The sequence below is a fragment of the Lagenorhynchus albirostris genome, chromosome 15, assembly GCF_949774975.1.
Source record: "Lagenorhynchus albirostris chromosome 15, mLagAlb1.1, whole genome shotgun sequence".
In the NCBI taxonomy this organism is placed as follows: Eukaryota; Metazoa; Chordata; class Mammalia; order Artiodactyla; family Delphinidae; genus Lagenorhynchus; species Lagenorhynchus albirostris.
Window position 1 is genome coordinate 64,974,314 of NC_083109.1, and position 18,048 is coordinate 64,992,361.

Consider the following 18,048-nt stretch of genomic DNA (forward strand, 5'->3'; position numbering starts at 1 on the left):
ATGTACATAGGAATCGGGGATGCTTTTTAAAATAGAGTCTTGCTTTGTCCCATCCCCGCCTCCCCACTGAGAGTCTCACTCAGTAGGTGGGATTGGCCTCTGAACCAGCATTTTTGAAAGCTCCCTCATCAAGTCAGGTGTAGGTGGTCCTAGGACCACACTTTAAGAAATGTCCCTCTGGACTCAGGCCATGAAAGCAGCCCAGCTCCCGTGGTACAGGGTTCCTTTTTGGGGTGATGAAAATGTTCTAAAATTGACGGTGGTGATGACCGCACAACTCTGTGAATATACAACCAACCTATGAACTGTGCATTTTAAGTGGGTGAATTGTTGGGTGTATGAATTATATCTTAGTGAAGCTGAGAGAACAAAAAGTGAGTTGCTCGAAAGTTTCCAAGTTCAGATCCCACGTTCTTTGAAGAGGGGCTGGGATATTCAGAGGCGGGCTTGGTGCTTGATTTCAGTGTTTTCAGATCTCCTTCTTAGTACTTTATGATAAGTTTCTCTCTTTTTTGGATATTCTAGTTATTTGTCAGGTGACAAAATCAGGGTTTCTAATGAGGAAGTTGATCAGTGTCATTGTTCATTGATTAACTGGGATGCGTTTTCCTTCTGCACATGGGGTTTTCTCTGTTAAAAATCACTGGAGCCTTGAAGAAAAGCTTATGTTCGGTCCTGACCCGATGACTCAATAGCCTTGTGGCCTTGAGAAAGTTTTGTAACTTTCAGAGCCTCAGTTGTCACCTTTCTAAAATGTCATCCAAATGCACACCTAGCAGGGCTGCTGTGAGGATTGACTGAAATGATAGCTGTGAAAGTGCTTTGTGAACCAGAAGCTTGGTCCCTGGGGTCACAAACTGATGACCAGTGGGTGGAATCCAGCCCGGAGACATACTTGTTGGCCACATCATGATGGAAAACGTTTGGAACTAATTACCCACATTGAAAAATTGGTAGGGGCTTCCCTGGTGGCGCAGTAGTTGAGAGTCCGCCTGCCAATGCAGGGGACACGGGTTCGTGCCCCGGTCCGGGAAGATCCCACATGCCGTGGAGCGGCTGGGCCCATGAGCCGTGGCCGCTGAGCCTGCGCGTCCGGAGCCTCTGCTCCACAACGGGAGAGGCCACAACAGTGAGAGGCCCACGTACTGCAAAAATAAATAAATAAATAAATAAAAATAAAAATTGGTAGATCACAGGAAACCCCAGAAATTTAGTTCCTTGTGAAAAATCAGGTCCAGCCATGTGAGGCCCGCATTCCCCGCCTGGCCAGTTGACCTCAGCTGGAGAGCAGCTGCCCTTCCTGGGGGGCAGGTGCACTCTCTCCAGGTCCCCGGGTGCCTCTGGGTCCATTAAATCCTTTTCTGTTGCCTACCGTTCCCCTAGGGATTCAGGGGAACCCCCCCTGCCAGACTTTATTGGTTCCTGGTATCAGTGCTCAGGCTTTTGCCAGGATTTACTAGAGATGATGAGATGAAGAATAGCCACAGTCCGTGACTTCTTACTAGGTGCCCTGTGCAGCGCTAACTCCCTTCGTCAACATCCAGTCTCTAGGAAAATGCCCCCAAGCCTTGCAAGGTAGGAGTCATTGTACCTTTCCCACTTGAGGAGACCTGGAGCCCAAGAGGCTTGCCTGGGGTCACACAGCTGTTGAGCAGCAGAGCTGGGAGGTCTGTGCTGCCCCAGAGCCTGTCCTGCATGGTCTGCCTGAAACATTTGCAGGGGGCTTTATTTGCTCAAGGTTGTTGAGACTTAACAACCCTACATCCCTCCTGTGGGATGCAGCATAGTAACTACTGGCCAGCTCTCCGGGGCGCAGTGAGATGTTGAGCCTGAAGGGCCAAGGCCGGGCGCTAACCGAGCTCAGAAGCCAGAGGATGGGCCACACGTGAGCTCCGCCCGCCGTGAGTAGGTTTAGCAGGAGATGACTCCCATATCCCACCTTTACCTGGTTCGCATTTTTTTTTTTTTTTTTTTTTTTTTTGCGGTACGCGGGCCTCTCACTGCCGTGGCCTCTCCCGCTGCGGAGCGCAGGCTCCGGACGTGCAGGCGCAGCAGCCATGGCTCACGGGCCCAGCTGCTCCACGGCATGTGGGATCCTCCCGGACCGGGGCACGAACCCGTGTCCCCTGCATCGGCAGGCGGACTCTCAACCACTGCACCACCAGGGAAGCCCTACCTGGTTCGCATTTTTACCTTTCATGTCACAGCTTTATTTTTTAATTCTATTTTTTAAATTTAATTTTATTGTTGTGAGGACATTTAACGTATCTATCCTCTTAACATATTTTTAAGTGGACAGTACAGCTTTGTTGACTCAAGGCACAATATTGTACAGCAGATCCCTACAGCTTATTCACCTTGCTTAACTGAAACTTTAAGCTCATTGATTAGTGGCTCCCCATTTCCTCCTCCTCCCAGCCCTTGAATTCCACGCTTTGATTCTATGAACATGACTCTTCTAGATGCCCTACATAAGTGGAATCATACAGTATTTGTCTTTTTGTGACTGCCATATTTCACTCAGCATAATATCCTCAATGTTCATCCAAGGTTATGATAGCATTTCCTTTCTTTTTTTTTTAAGGCTGAATAGTATTCCATTATATGTGTACCACATTTTATTTATCCATTTATCTGTCAATGAACATTTAGGTTGTTTCCATATCTTGGCTGTTGTGATAGTGCTACAGTGAACGTGAGAGCACTAGTATCTCTGTGAGATCCTGATTTCAATTATTCTGGATAAATACCCAGAGGAGGGATTGCTGGATCATACAGTAGTTCCATTTTTAATTCTTTGAGGTACCTGCATACAGTTTTCTATAGTGGCTGCACCATTTTGCATTCCCACCCCCAGAGCACAAGACTTTTAAAGAATGGGTTTGGACAGCTTTGATTCATTTTATTTGTTTAGAAAAAAATTGAAGCCATTTTAGACCAAATAAAATACGTGGCCCACTCTATTCATACTTATAAATGCAGAAGTAAACATTCCCCCAGGACAGCCCTCTCTCCTCAGCAAGCAGTACCACCTTTGGAGCATTTTGAAGCATTCTTCTTTGGCATTAGTAGCAATCAGCCTCTTGGTAGACTGCAGAACAGTCTTCTCCATGTTACTGAACTAATGCATTTCTTTTGACAACATTCGGTAGGATAAGCAAAGTAGAATTAATTGAACAAGTTCAGTGTTACCACTTCAGACGCCTAATTTTTTTTTTTTTTTTTTTTTTTTTTGCGGTACGCGGGCCCCTCACTGCTGTGGCCTCTCCCGCTGTGGAGCAACAGGCTCCGGACACGCAGGCTCAGCGGCCATGGCCCACGGGCGCAGCCGCTCGGGGGCATGTGGGATCCTCCCGGACCAGGGCACGAACCCGCGTCCCCTGCATCGGCAGGCGGACTCCCAACCACTGCGCCACCAGGGAAGCCCAGACGCCTAATTTTGATTCAGTTGAAATTTGTAGGCAATGGAAATGTTTCCCATCAGTTTTCTGGCACCAATCACCAGGACACAGCAGGGAAATGTCTTTTCTCCGTCTTATCTTTGAGAAAAAGTCCAGCCATCAGCATAACATGGTATCCAGATGCTAAGATTCATTCATTCCGTCCACCCCGCAAATATTTGTTGATCTGGGAATGGAAGAGTGAACATGAGAAATGTGTGCTCCCACTCAAGGAGACAGATGCTAATAAGCAAATAAATACTTAACTACAGTTGTATAAAGTGTCATAAAGAACTACAGGGACCTCTGAGAGCCTCAGATTTGAAGGGAAGTGGGTCAGGAAGTTCCCTGAGAATGTGTTACCTGAGCCGAGATCCAGAGGAAGACTAGTAGGTCCCTAAGTGCGGGGGGCGGGGAGGGGAGGGTGTTCCGGGCAGAGGGAGCAGTGTGGGTAAGGCCTTGAGGTGAGAAGGGTCACCCAGCAGCACTGGAGGGACTGGAAGAGAGCCGCAGTGACGAGCGAGGTGGTGAGAGACTAGAGGGACACCAGGGTCTCGAGCTGGCAAGATGGGCAGGGGCTGGCTGCAGCAAGGCCAGGGAGCTCTGCAGACTCACCAAGGGCCTCGCATCTCCACGGTGAGCTGTCTCCTGCCCTCCACCCCCGCCACGCCCTCCCAGTGCCCCTCTTTCCTTTCTTGCCCTTCCTCCCAGTCCCCTTGTGTTCTGGCTCCTTTTCTAAAGGACTTGAATATTTATTTAACACACTTACATACCTTTTACAGTGAGCCAGCCAGCAGTTCACAAATACTCACTGCAAACAAACCTGTTATTATCCTCAGCTCACAGAAGCAGACCCTGGCACAGAGAGGTGAGGTGACTCACCCAGGGTCACCAGCTAGTAAGTGGCCAAGACAGAATTCAAAGCCAGGATGTGTGTACTCGGCGCTGTCTTTGCACCTCTCAGGTCTCCTGGGAAGTCAGTCGTTTTCAGGGTATTCCTTCCCTCAAGCAGTGACATTTAATAGAAGGATTCCCACAGACCAAGGAGCCAGAGGGATATTCTGAGTGGTTGAAGGCAGGCCCCCTTTCCGTGCAGCAGAGAGAGAGAGAGCGAGCGGTTTGAGTCCCTCCCAGGCGCCCCTTGGGAGCCGCCTCCTGAGCATTTGTTTGCTGCCGGGCAGCCTTGGCAGAGACCCCAGGGGAAACCTTTTCCCCCTCGGATTGCCAACTGAATCGGGATCTCTTTTTCTTCTTTAAAAAAAAATCTGTGTTTGCCTTTCTTTAGTTGCTGGCACTGGTACAATTTCTTTTGAAAATGTTACAACCACTGAAGCGTGGCTATCATGTGGAAAATGTTTTCCTTGTAGAGAAGGTTGGAAATAATCTCTTCGTCTCTTCGGTTTAAAGCTAGCAGAAACGGCTGGCTGCAAACCTTCACATCTCCGTGACCCCTTCTTCCACCTTTTTGCAGGTGTGTTGAATGCTCTCTCACGATAGTTACGGCAATTTGTATTGAAATTAAGTTACTGGAACATTCAGAGTGTCGTCTCTTTCCAGGGCAGATCCTGAAATAGAATATATTTTGAACATCCACATAGCAGAACGAAATAGCCTAGTTAGAAACAGCTGTTAGCAAAGCAAGGCAGTAGTGAGCTGCCATCTGAGACTGACTCTGGCAATGGAAGGCGGACCATGGCACGGGCAATTTTGCTGCATATAGTTTGAGGTACTCAGATTTTGGAGTATCGTGTGTCTTCTTTTGTGCCGACACCGTAACAGCAATTCCTGTAGATGTTAGCAGCTGTACAAATCATCTCTCTCTCCTCCGCCCTCATTCTTGCCCATTGGAAGTATTACTGCTGTGTATCCACACATTGGATTACGTAGCTGTTAACTCCCGCCCCTCTCAGTTATCACACTTCTACTCCATGCCTGAATTCAAGATAGCCGACTGCGTGTATGCCTTCCCCCAACTGGCCAGCTCCATAAAGTCTAGTTCGTCCCTACTCCATCTGTAGAGAGGCAGTATAAATAGAGTATTAGCAGTTAGGAATGTCCACTCTGGAGCCAGACTCCCGGGGCTCAAATCCTGGTTCCCCCATGCACCAGCAGTGTAGCTCATTTCCCATCTGTGAAATGGGGGGGAGAGGAAGTCATAAAAGTATCTTCCCGGAACGTAGAAAAGCTATGGTAGCTACAATAGCTACCATAAAAGTTAGCTGTTGTTTTTGTAGCCACCTCAGTGCCTGGCACGTAGAAGGTGCTTGAAAAATGTTATCCATTCAACATTATTTACCTACCAAGTGCCTGCTCTGTGCCCAGCACTATCCCAGGAAGCAGAGACAGGGATGGGGCACCATTTGCAGTCCTGGGCAGTCCTGGCAGTGTATTACTGGCAACACAGCAGATAAAGTACCTGCCGTCCTGGAGGTTATAGGCTAGGATGAAAAAAAAGATGAACCAAGAGGTATGTTTGGGTAGTTAGGAATAAATAAGATCACTTCAGATGCTGAGCACTGCTCTGAAAAAATGAGATGGATGACTTGACGTGAAGAGAGATGAAGAGAGACGGGTAGGGGTTCTGGATTGCCAATCAGGGCAGGAGCTAACATGTAAGATGAGATCTGGAGGCTGTCAAGGAGCCAGTGCAGCCAAGTCTCACAGGTGAATATTCCAGTCAGGGGAACAGCAGGGCTGGGAGGCCAGACCCCCTTGGCATATGAGCTGCCCTGCAGAGCACCCTGTGCCCTTCAGTCCGGTCTGTGTGGGAGACGGGCCTCTGGGGATCGCATCACCGGGGCTTCCTTCCTTCTGGCTTCCAGCTGGTTCAGCCAGCGCGAGTAGTGACATGGACTGCAGGGCAGGAGGAGAGCGAGGCTGGGGTATTTATCCCCCAACTCTCACTGGGCCGTGTTTGGCGATGGCTTTGTTCTTCCATCCAGGGCTGCAGCTGCTGCTGGGTGGCCTCCTCCAACTGCAAAAACTCGCGCCCCACCGCGTGCTTTCAGCCCGAGGATGGTAGCAGTTTCCCTCTGTGGCCAGGCCCTGGGTGCCTTCTCGCTACTTCTCTTCATTCTGATAATCTTTCATTAACCAATCCTCGTTTAACCCTTGTGAGCGTGTCCTCTGTGTCCTGCCAGGACCCTGAGCGGTCCAGCTGGTCCCAGGAGCCATAAAGGTGGCGCTGGACTGAGTGAGGGGCAAGATGGACCAGCCGGGTCAGCAGGGCGATGGCAGCAGGAGCTGGGGGGGGAGGGGTCTTTGGAGAGCATTCAGCAGGGGAACCACTGCATTGCATACTCCTTTTTTTTTTGCGGTACGTGGGCCTCTCACTGTTATGGCCTCTCTCGTCGCGGAGCACAGGCTTCGGACGCGCAGGCTCAGCGGCCATGTCTCATGGGCCCAGCCGCTCCGCGTCATGTGGGATCTTCCCGGACCGGGGCACGAACCCGTGTCCCCTGCATCGGCAGGCAGACTCTCAACCACTGCGCCACCAGGGAAGCCCTGCATATCCTTTTTGGAACTGAATTGAAGCTGCTGACTTTTTTGCATCCCAGCACTGGTTCAGTTTAGCATCTGAGAAACACTGTTATAAGCTCTGTGACTGACTGTTGGGTTTTTCCTCTCCCAAGAGAGGATCCTCAATTTAGCTGTTAATGTTGCTGAACGCCCTAAAGAGTGAGAATGTGTTTAAAGTCGGTGCCTTTGGTGGTGACAGTGATCATTTGGGGGTTTACCCGAGGTAGGTGGCTTCTGCTGTGCTGTCTGCAACGAGACCTGCAATCTAGCTTTTGTAGTTGGAAGAACAGGGCTTTTTACTGTTATGGACATAAGAGCAAGGCTGTAATTTTGGAAACAGCCCATTAAACTGACAGGTAATTTTGCTTTCTTTCCTCAGACCCAGAGCTCTCAAAGCTTGTCTCCCCAGACTGGAGTGTGTTGTTTAGTGGGGTTAACGACGTTGTGTCACTTTTCTCTCTATTGTTTAACCATAGCTGGCACTTTAATTTCTCTACAGCTGCTAAAGGGAGGGACCTGGGTTTCTGTCTTGATTTTTTTTTCCTCCTGCTTCACATCTAGGTTTATTTTTCCTTTTTTTGGTCCTCCACTAGGATCATCCGGAGCACGGGGTTCTGTTTCTTGTTCGAGAGCTGCTCAACGTGATCCAGGACTACACCTGGGAGGACAACAGTGATGAGAAAATCCGCATCTACACCTGTGTCCTGCACCTGCTGTCCGCCATGAGCCAGGAGACCTATCTCTACCACGTAGACAAAGGTAGCTGGGTCCCTCCACCAGACTGCAGTGTGTTTGAACTTCTGAGCAGCAAGTGCAGGGTTTTCATTTTCTCTTTTATTTAATCCCCTTGTGTTTTACCTACCATGAACTTCTAGTCCAGGGTCTTGATAAATTTGCCCAGTGTAAGAATTACCTGGGGAGCTCTTAAGAATACACGTTCCTGGGCCCCATCTGTCTCTTCTAAATTAGAATCCCCAGGAAGAGGCCTGAGAATTTGTATCTTTAACAAGCGTCCAAGGTCATTTCGGCAAACAGACGAGTTCAGAGAAGCACTGTCTTGGATCAGTGATGTCTTGGGTGTGCCACAGAATAACCTAGAACGGGGACTACATAGGCACATGCATGACCTTCATCCCAGGCCTGTTCCTTACCAGTTTCATTTGGGTCCTGACCTGGACCCTTAGAGCAGGTGCTTGGAAGAAGGAGATGGCCTTGCTCCCCAACATGCAACCAGCCGTCTTGAACTTGCTCCTACAGGTTCGGGAGCAGCCTCCTCATGTCCTTGACACAACAGGGGACAGGCCCAATTCCAGACCTCTGCCCAGTGAGCCTAAGCATCTTCCTGCTTGTCAGAGCCTCAGTTCCGATTTTTGGTTTCCAAAAAAGTGGCCCTATTGTTAAAAGCAGTTTGGCCAATAAATGAATACTTCAGGGTTTAAGCAACTGTCTCTACACTTGGATATTTTAGGGAACAAATTTGCAGTGCTAAGGATGGCCTCCTGTTACGACTCTCAGAGGCTTCCTCTGGCTGGGATTTGGGGGCTGAGGTTACGTAAAGATGTAACTTGGGGAGGTTGGTTAATGTCAATGGTGATAACTCCCACGATCTGAGCTCCTGCTGTGTGCCAGGTACGGCACCAGACTCCATGGGCCTCTTTCTCCTTTAATCCTGACAGCATTATGAGGAGGACGGGCATATGTGTCCCCATTTTACACACAAGCAAGGGGAGACACCGAAAGACAAATGGTTTTACCAAGCTCAAGGCCAGTTAGTGCTCGGAGTGGAATTCACTGTGGTACACGCGTTATGCTGCCTCCTTGATTACAAAGTAACAGTATTTTGATTAAAGTATATCATAGTACACGCATACAATAAATCATAAGGCTCAGCAGATCATCACAGGCTGAACACACCCAGTAACTAGCACCGAGACAGAGGAATCAAACATTACTAGCTCCCAGAAGTCCCCTGTATGCCCCCGTCCACTCAGCACCACCACCTTCCTCTCCAAAGGTACACTGCTCTCCTGACTTCTAACGTTACAGATTAGTTTGCCAATTTTTGACTTTTCCGTAAATGGACTCATTTAGCAAGCGTTCTTTGGCGTCTGGCTTCTTGCACTCAGTGTTACGTCTGTGAGATTCTTCTGTGTTGTGTGTAGCTGTTGTTCATCCTTTTGCATTGCTGCATAGTATTCCATCGTATGAATATACCAGAATTTCTTCATTCCCCTGTGGATGCAGTTCTGAGCTGCTGTGAGGAGTGCTGCTGTGAACATTCCTGAATATATAACTCTTGGGGTTCATGTCTGTCGGGTATATGCCCAGGGTGGAAATGCTGCCTGGTGGGATGTGCTTATGTTCAGCTCTGGTAGGTACTGTCTCACAGTTCTCCAAAATGGTTATACCAGTTTACACTCCCACCAGGCACGAATGAGATTTCCATTTGTTCCCTTGATATGGTCAGTCTTGTTCATTTTGTCTCTTCTGATGAGTGTAATTTGCATTTCTCTGATGGCTAATGAGGGTGAGCTTTTCCCGTATCTGTTGGCATTTTTATTTCCTCTCTTGTGAAGGGCACGCGGAGGGCTCAGAACAACAGAGAAACTTCTGAGGACCAGATGCTGCCGCGGAAGTGGGTCTGGAAACCTGGGCCCTATGAGAGGGGCAAGCCCTCTCCTCGCTCTTCCCTTCCTTAAACAGACTCACTGAATCCCCTGTCTACACAGCACAGCAGGGCGGACTGTAGGAGCCAGAGCGCCAGCACAGGGAGCGTGGCTGTGTTTGACAGGTGGAGTCTAGTTCTCTAGCTTTTAGAGATGAAAACAGAACGGCGGGTTTTCTTTGCTGCCTTCTCGGCCCAGCTGTTTACTCTGGGTGCACAACTGTGACCTGACAGTTGTCTTCGTAGCAGAGAGTCCTGGGGCCCCGGGAGGCTTTGCAGGGGTGGGGGCTCCACTTTCCCACCTCCTTCTTAGTCGAGGCCGCTCTTTAGACAGCGCTGGCAAAGGTTCGAACTTTTGGAAAACTGGGGTCAGCTTTTTTCTTTGCATTTACGAAGGATGCCTTGGCTGTTTTCTTTCCAGATGAATAAGAAGACAATGTTCTGAAATGACCTGGAGCCGTAACTCCAGTGCTGTCATGCGAGCGTGCGAGAGAGTGTGCTTGCTGTGGAAGGGCAGGACACTTCTGACACTGAATGTCTATTTATTTAACACGCAGATGTCTAGTTGGAAGAGTACAGCTCAGGGGCCCGTGGGAAGTCGGCACAGCCCCTTCACTCCTCCGTGTCACCTGCCAGGCCCTTGAAGCATTTGGGGTTGTGACCCCAGGGCCAGACAGATGCACAGATCCTGGGCTATTTTTAGTAGCCATTTGCCAGGGATCTCATTTCTCCCCGTTGTGAGCGCCAGTCTGGACTCTCAGGCCTGCCTTACACTCTGGCCAGGCCAAATTACTTCTGATTGTCAACTTCGCGCTTCTCTCCCCCGCTGTCACCACCGAGTGTTAGCATGGAAACACTTTTCCCCACTTCTGACCCCGTTTTTCACTTTCTCTGTGAATTTTCCACCTTCAGGGTTCAGCCTGGATCTCACTGATTCTATAATTCCATCCCAAGCCTAGATTTTAGGATCCTGGGACCCCCAGGCCACCCTCTCCTGCCATGCAGCCCATGCGGTTGTGATTGCCCGTTTGCTCGTCTGCACCTCCTGTGGACTGTGTGCTCTGTGAGGGCAGGACCAGGTCAGCCCGTTCCCCACCCACCGGGTCTCCGGGTCCTGGAACCTGGCGCAGAGCAGGTCCTCACCTAGTCCGCGCTCTGCGTGTGTGAGTGGGCTGCTCTCAACACGCCTCTGGCCCCTCTGGGCAGGATGCCTGCAGCTTGGGTGGTTGACCACAGGTGGTCCTAGACCTTCTCACTTCTCCCCTGCTGCTGGGCTAATCCGAAGGAGAGCAGGTTACTCCATCTCAGAGTAAGACTGGGAATTTATGCCAGGAACTAGCCGCGTCCTCGGCAGCAGGTGCGAGAAATTCCTTTACCAGCTGCATTTTGCCAGCCTTCAAAATCAGATGGTGGCGAATGGCTGAATCAAATTCTTTCTCTTCTTACAAGAATAACTGCTGTCTTCCACGTCGTGGACGGCAGTTGAAACACAGCAGCCAGAGCCAGAGCTGTCTCAGAAATCCTGGGACGGATGCCTGCAGCCCAGGGCAATTCACTACCAACCTGTGTCCTAGGAACAACTACGAAGCCAGCAGCCGACCCAGGAGAGCACTCCCAGAATATTCCCCACAAAGGGACAGTTCGGAACCGGAGTAGAGGTTTCAGGCGGACAGAGAAGCTGGGGAGCAAGGAGACCAGCTGTTCTCCTCGTTCTCAGGCAGTATGTCTGCAACCTGCTTACAAATGGTTTAGACAAAAAAAATGACGTGTGTACGTGAGTGTGTGGAGAGAGCAAGTGAGAGAGCTTCACGGAAGTGGCAAAACGGCATCAGCTGGTGATGCTGGGTGAGAGAGAGGCAGCGCTTCACTGTAGTTATTCCCACTGTTCTACAGCCTTGACATTTGTTTAAGTAAAAAGCTGGGGATAAAAGAAGAAGGAGTTATTCTTTTTTTTTTTTTCCCACTTAGAAACTCAGTAGTAATTTATTTGGAAAAAAATAAGCAAAGAATGGCTCATTAAAAAATACATTTCATAGTGTCATTCTTCCTCCTTCATACTTTTCCCAAGTGCCTAATTGGGAGTTAAATATAAATGTAAGAATTTTAAAAGAATATTATGTACAATTTTATTGAAGTAGAAGAAGGAGTTATTCTATTTTTCTTTTGGTATGTGGGCCTCTCACTGTTGCGGCCTCTCCCGTTGCGGAGCACAGGCTCCGGACGCGCAGGCTCAGCGGCCATGACTCACGGGCCCAGCCGCTCTGCAGCATGTGGGATCTTCCCGGACCGGGGCACGAACCCGTGTCCCCTGCATCGGCAGGCAGACTCTCAACCACTGTGCCACCAGGGAAGCCCAGGAGTTATTCTTGAAATAGCAGCTAGAAATGTACATGAAGCATCCCTGAAATTATTTTGTCAATCAGTTAATTACTATATGCTTATACCTGTACCATTCCCCAAAAGATTCAAGACAGATTACAGGAAATATATAAAGTAATACAATATAATTTTTTAATTGAAAAAATTGTTTCTTAGGAAGTTATAAATTAGGAAATATATGGCTATATATGTCTGTGTGTGGTATATAGGTATACTGGTTTGTCACTTTACTAACAGTATATTATAAATATCTTTCAGTAATAGTATATTGTAGCAATAGTATAGTATAGTGTAGTACATGGTAGGTAACAACTATAGATCATATACTTTTATTGTCTTCATAGTATTGTATTTAATGCTAATGCCACAGAGCATTTAATCAAAACTCTTGGTAGATATTTCCATTGCTTCTCCTCTCACCATTATACACAACATTTATAATGAACACACACTGAACATACAATGAACATTGTCCTCTATGATGAAACAATATCACATATATGCATCTTTGTGCAACTGGGGGGATGATTTTCTTAGGATAAATCCCTTGGAGTGGGTTTTCCCAAGTCAAAGATCTGACCTTTTTCTGTACTAAGACTTTTTTTTTTGGAGTAAAATATACAAAGGGATAAAATACATATAAAGTTTACCATTTTAACTATTTTTAATTCAGTTTTATCAAGTATAGTTGCAGTGTTGTGCAACCATCACCTTTATCCATTTCCAAAATTTTTTCATCCTCCCCAACAAACTCTGTACCCAATGAACAATAACTTCCCCCGTCCCCCCTCCCCCCAGCCTCTGGTGACCTCTATTTTACTTTCTGTCTTTATGAATTTGCGTCTTCTAGGTACCTCATATAAGTGGAGTCATACAATAGTTGTCCTTTTTTTTTATTATTTATTTTTGGCTGCGTTGGGTCTTCGTTGCTGCACGCGGGTTTTCTCTAGTTGCAGCGAGCGGGGGCTACTCTTCGTTGCGGTGCTCGGGCTTCTCATTGCGGTGGCTTCTCTTGTTGTGGAGCGCGGGCTCTAGGCGTGCGGGCTCAGTAGTTGTGGCTCGCGGGCTCTAGAGCACAGGCTCAGTATTTGTGGCGCACGGGCTTTGTTGCTCCACGGCATGTGGGATCTTCCCGGACCAGGGATCGAACCCGTGTCCCCTGCATCGGCAGGCGGATTCTTAGCCACTGCGCCACCAGGGAAGCCCTAGTTGTCCTTTTGTGTCTGGCACATTTCTCTTATCATAATGCTTTCAAGGTTCATCCATGTTGTAACATGTAGTAGAATTTCATTCCTTTTTGTGATTCAATAACATGCCACTGTTTAGATAAACCACTAAACCACATTCTGCTTATCTATTGATCTGTCAGTGGATACTTGGGTTGTTTCCACCTTTCGGCTCTTGTGAATAATGCTGCTATGAACATTCAGGTACATGTATCTGTTTGAGCCTCTGCTTTCAAGTCCTTTGAGCATTGGAGTTGCTGGATCCTGGGGTTGCTTTCCCACAGCAGCTGCACCATTTTATATCCCCACCAGCGATGCACGAGGCTTCCAGTTTCTCCACATCTTCATCAATACTTCTTATTTTCCTCTTTGTTGTTGTTTTTAAATAACAGCCATCCTAATGGGTGTGAAGTGGTACTGGACATTTCTTAAGGCTTTTCTTACTGATTTCCAAACTATGGTACTCCCACCAGCAGTTTGCCCAGGCCTACATCAAAACCTGGTATTCTTTCTCACCTTTGTTAATCTGATAGGTGATGTTTTACTAAAAGTTCCTCTGTGGTTTTAGTTTTCTGTTCTTTGATCACTAGTGAAATTGAACTTTTTTTTCCCCTAAAATTATAGGCCATTTAGATGTATTTCTGGTACATTGATGTATTTGCCAATTTTCCTATAAGTGACCCTAAGAGGGGTCTCTTTCTTAAAAGCTCAGAAGCCATCCTGCACATTGTAGCTTGGCTTTTCTTGTCTTCATGGCCAGTGCCTGTTTAACGTGATCCCCTGGTTCTGTAGCTCGTTGCCAGCAGTCCAGGGAATAGTTCTGTGCAGGCCCTGACAGACGGCTGGTGACTTTGACCATAATGGGGCTATCCATTGTGGCTCTGACTCTCAGCCTCACCCATCTGCCAGCTAAACGGGTGCCCCGTGTCCCTCGCTTGTGGTGTCACCTTTTGTTTGCATCACTGTGATCCCATATGTATCATCCCTTTTGATTGTATATACCTAAGAGACAGGATCCTAGGGATGGTGGGCTGGGCCGAGAAGAGCACAGCAAACCACATTCCCCCAGATGAGCTAAGCTGAACCGGTTTATTGACGTCTCTAAACCATGAACTGGATTAGCACTGTGTGTACATGGCTGTATAAGCCCAGCCGCGCCCCCCAAAGGCACCTGCACGGCCTCTGCTTTATCAGATGTCACTGCACCTGGGACAGTGGCCCAAATTTTAGGCCTCCACCAGATCAGAAACATCTAAGAGCTGCCACTGCACCTTTCCTCTCCTTGACCACTTAGCGCTGAGGGTGCTCCAATGGTTTTGCACTGAACTGAGCGCCGCTCATTCACACCGGAAATAACTGCTCAGCCACGTACAAGTCGGCATTTGGGAGTTGGGGTGAAAGCAGTTAAAAAAGGATCTGGCGAGAAAAGGCATGGGGGGAAAGAATCGACTCTGCAAGGCAGAGGTTTGCAGCAGCCTGGCCCTGACCCCTCACCTCCCCCCCCTCAAAAAAAAAGAAAAGAAAGAGAACCGCTGAAGTGTCTGCAGGAGGGACCAACCAAAAGTATTCCGGTCCATCACACAATGGACTGCTGCTCAGCTAGTACAGGCAAAGCAGCACATCCATATATGCTGATATGGAAATAACTCCAGGAATCATTAAGTGAAAAAAAACCAAGCGCAAAACCGCACCCTGTAGAGTCCCTCTGCTTCCTTACCCAGAGGTCATGCTTTGTGCGAAGGTCGATAGGAAGGAGGGAGGGGGGAGGTCAAACCCAGGCTGTTCTTGCAGCTGCTCTTTCTCTAGACAGCGGCTGTCACGGGAGATGCCCAAGGAGAGAGGGGACTTTAGTGAAAGGATTCAGGTTTGCGAGAAGACATAGAGAACCTTCTGTTCGATCTGCAGAAGTTTGGAGGTGGAGTGACAGGGCAGGGGGCTGGGGGCGGTGCTTAACTGCGTAGGCTTTGACGGGAGCCTCCCAGTTTGGGATCCTGGCTGGGACAGGCTCGGAGCCTCCGTGTCCCCATCTGTCATCTCTTGCACATGCGGTTTTGAGGACTCCACAGTAACACCTGTGAAGCGCTGAGCCCAGCGCCTGGCACCCCAGTGCTCAGTATTGACAGCCATTCTGATGGCCACTGTGATGCTTGCTGTCCCCCTCCATGCCTGGGCCGGAGGGGACAGACTTCAGAGTCTGAGCTCTCTGGCTTAGACTGTCTGGAAGGCCAGGTGTTTTCTCCATGATTCTCAAGGGCCCAAGCCCGTGGCAAACTCTGGCCGTTTCCATTTGCCCTGCCGTGATTTCCTGCCACCCGCTGACACCACGGCTGCCTCTCCCTGGCCTTGGGCTTGGGAATGTCTCACTGCTCTGGTTTCTTCCATCAGTTGACTCCAATGACAGCCTCTACGGGGGAGACTCCAAGTTTCTGGCTGAGAACAACAAGCTGTGCGAGACGGTGATGGCTCAGATCCTGGAGCATCTGAAAACCCTGGCCAAGGACGAGGTAGGTGCCCCTGCCGCCCCCATCCCTGCCGCTTGCCCTGAAAGCACGCGTTCTCAGGGTGCTTGGACATTGGTTCGTCCAGAGAGTAACGCGCCTGTGTGAAGACTGTTCATCGAGGGCCCCGGGGCCTTTGCTCCTACCATTTTCTCTGCCTGCACTGTGCCTCCCCAGGGTTCCCCTGGCCACCCCTCTCATCATTCGGGTCTCAGCTCAAGTACCTCCTCAGAGTGGCCTTCCCTGAACCCTGTGTCAGGTAGCCACTACACTCCTCTACACTTCTGCGTCCCTCTGAACTGTCCCTGTGGTGCTCGGGCATTCTCTGAAATGCTCTGTGTTCACTTCTCAGTCGCCTGCCTCCCCACCAGAATGTAAGCTCCATGTGGCCGGGACCTCGAGATGTGGGTCTCGGAGACCTGCCTGTGCCTGAGACAGGGTCTCTGGGATCCATCTGTCACTCGCCCCGGCATCCTCACCTCGAACCTGGCATACAGTGGGCACTCAGTCAGTGCATGTTGAGTGAGTAACAGCCTGCACTTCCCACACCTTAGCTCTTTGAGGCCCACAACAGCCCTGTGATGTAGGTGCTGCGTTCATTCTCCTTGGACAGAAAAGAAAACCGAGGCTCAGGGTTTCCAGAGCTCCTGGTTTCCTCTGGTTGTGACAGAACAGGGATCACCCAGATCCTCAAGCGTGAATCCGTAGCCGCTGCATCGCCCTCCTCGGTCAAGGCCTTACCACTTACTTTTTTTTTTTTTTATTTTTGCGGTACGCAGGCCTCACTGTTGTGGCCTCTCCCGTTGGGGAGCACAGGCTCCGGACGCGCGGGCTCAGCGGCCATGGCTCACGGGCCCAGCCGCTCCGCGGCATGTGGGATCTTCCCGGACCGGGGCACGAACCCGTGTCCCCTGCATCGGCAGGCGGACTCTCAACCACTGCGCCACCAGGGAAGCCCACCACTTACTTTTTAACAAGTGGCATACGGTTGTTGTCCAACCATGATAGTAGGCTATGCTTGCCCAGCCTTTTTCTTTTTTTTTTTTTGCTGCACCCCACAGCTTGCAGGATCTTAGTTCCCCGACCAGGGATTGAACCCGGGCCTTTGGCAGTGAAAGCTCGGAGTCCTAACCATTGGACAGCCAGGAAATTCCCATCCCAGCCTTTCTCATACGTAAGTGTAGTGTGGAGAACTTTGCGTGTGTGGTTTCATCTCACAACAGTCCCATGAGTGGGAATAGCTGTTATCCCTTTACACTTGCCAGATGAGGAAACTGAATCCTAGAGTGGTAGCTATGGAATGTGGTCAAGGCAATCTTCTAGAACCCATGCTCTGATCCACAGAATATATTCCTTTATCAGATGTTGCATCGTTGCCTTTTCAGAGCAGTTTTTCCCATATTCTCCATATTATAGATAGATGGTTGACTGATTTCGAAATAATTTCCAAATTATAGTACGATCTAAATAACTACCTGGTACCCTTACCCAGTTACTCCATTTTTGCAGCGTCAGCTCAAACATGTGGGTGACAGTTGGATCCCAGAAGCTCTGTCTCAGGCTTGGTGGACATTGCGTTAAGGCTGATTCCTGCTGTGTAATCAGGGTGGGGAGGTTGGCAGTGACCCTGGAGTCAAAGCCAGTGCCTGACCTTTCTCCGCGTCCTTCCCCTGGGGCAGCTCCTGTCAGGCTTCTGCCTCCGTGTCTGCCCCACACCCCCAGTCTTGCTCTTCGCTACTCCACATACTGACAGCTCATTCCTGATCTCATGTTGGCAGATTTCTGTCTTCTCTCACTGCCACTCATCCCCCACCCCCTCCAATTCCCTTTCCCAAACCCAGGACAGATTTCGGACTGCAGGGTTCCCAGTGGCTTTCCAGCCCTCCCCTTCCTGCCCACACGCTTCCCCAGCTCCCTCCTTCCCAAACCTCGTCTCACGTTTTTAGGATTTGCTTCTCTACTCCCCACCCCACTAAATCCTTTGAAGACAAAATAAGATCAAACTGGACTTTTAATTCTTACTCACTTCCAGGACTGTACAGAATGCCACCATTGCCCTTCCCCCCTTCCCCACCCCACCACAGAAACCATGAGAATATTCTATAGCTGTGGGTGCGCACGCACGCGCGCGCGCGCGCACACACACACACACACACACACACACACGCAACATACATGTGTGTCCCGCGTTCCCATTCTCCCCAGGGTATTCAAGCAGGTCCTGGAGAGAGCGGGATTTTTTCCAGACTCCATTCCCCAGTGGCCACTGCGGAGGTCAGGGGCACGGCACACAGGGCCAGCCTTAAGGTTAGCAGGCCAAA

The 18,048-nt window shown here is 49.5% G+C and overlaps 2 protein-coding genes across 6 annotated transcripts in view; one reads left to right on the forward strand and one right to left on the reverse strand.

Annotated features, from left to right (window-relative positions):
- The window catches only part of VPS35L (VPS35 endosomal protein sorting factor like), a 129,414-nt gene that overhangs the window by 106,126 nt on the left and 5,240 nt on the right, over positions 1-18,048 (forward strand). For all 4 annotated transcript variants that reach the window (XM_060122556.1, XM_060122557.1, XM_060122554.1 and 1 more), the window contains 2 exons: positions 7,553-7,718; positions 15,615-15,733. In XM_060122556.1, coding sequence (XP_059978539.1) covers positions 7,553-7,718; positions 15,615-15,733 — 285 coding nt within the window. The remainder of the gene's footprint in view (positions 1-7,552; positions 7,719-15,614; positions 15,734-18,048) is intronic.
- The window catches only part of KNOP1 (lysine rich nucleolar protein 1), a 61,989-nt gene that overhangs the window by 20,224 nt on the left and 23,717 nt on the right, over positions 1-18,048 (reverse strand). The window contains exon 6 of one of the 2 annotated variants that reach the window (XM_060122559.1): positions 3,434-3,627. The exons of the other annotated variant lie outside the window; for it this stretch is intronic. The gene's annotated coding sequence lies outside the window, so the exon portion shown is untranslated. Of the gene's footprint in view, positions 1-3,433; positions 3,628-18,048 lie in introns of those variants that run through there. 2 annotated transcript variants of the gene reach the window in all.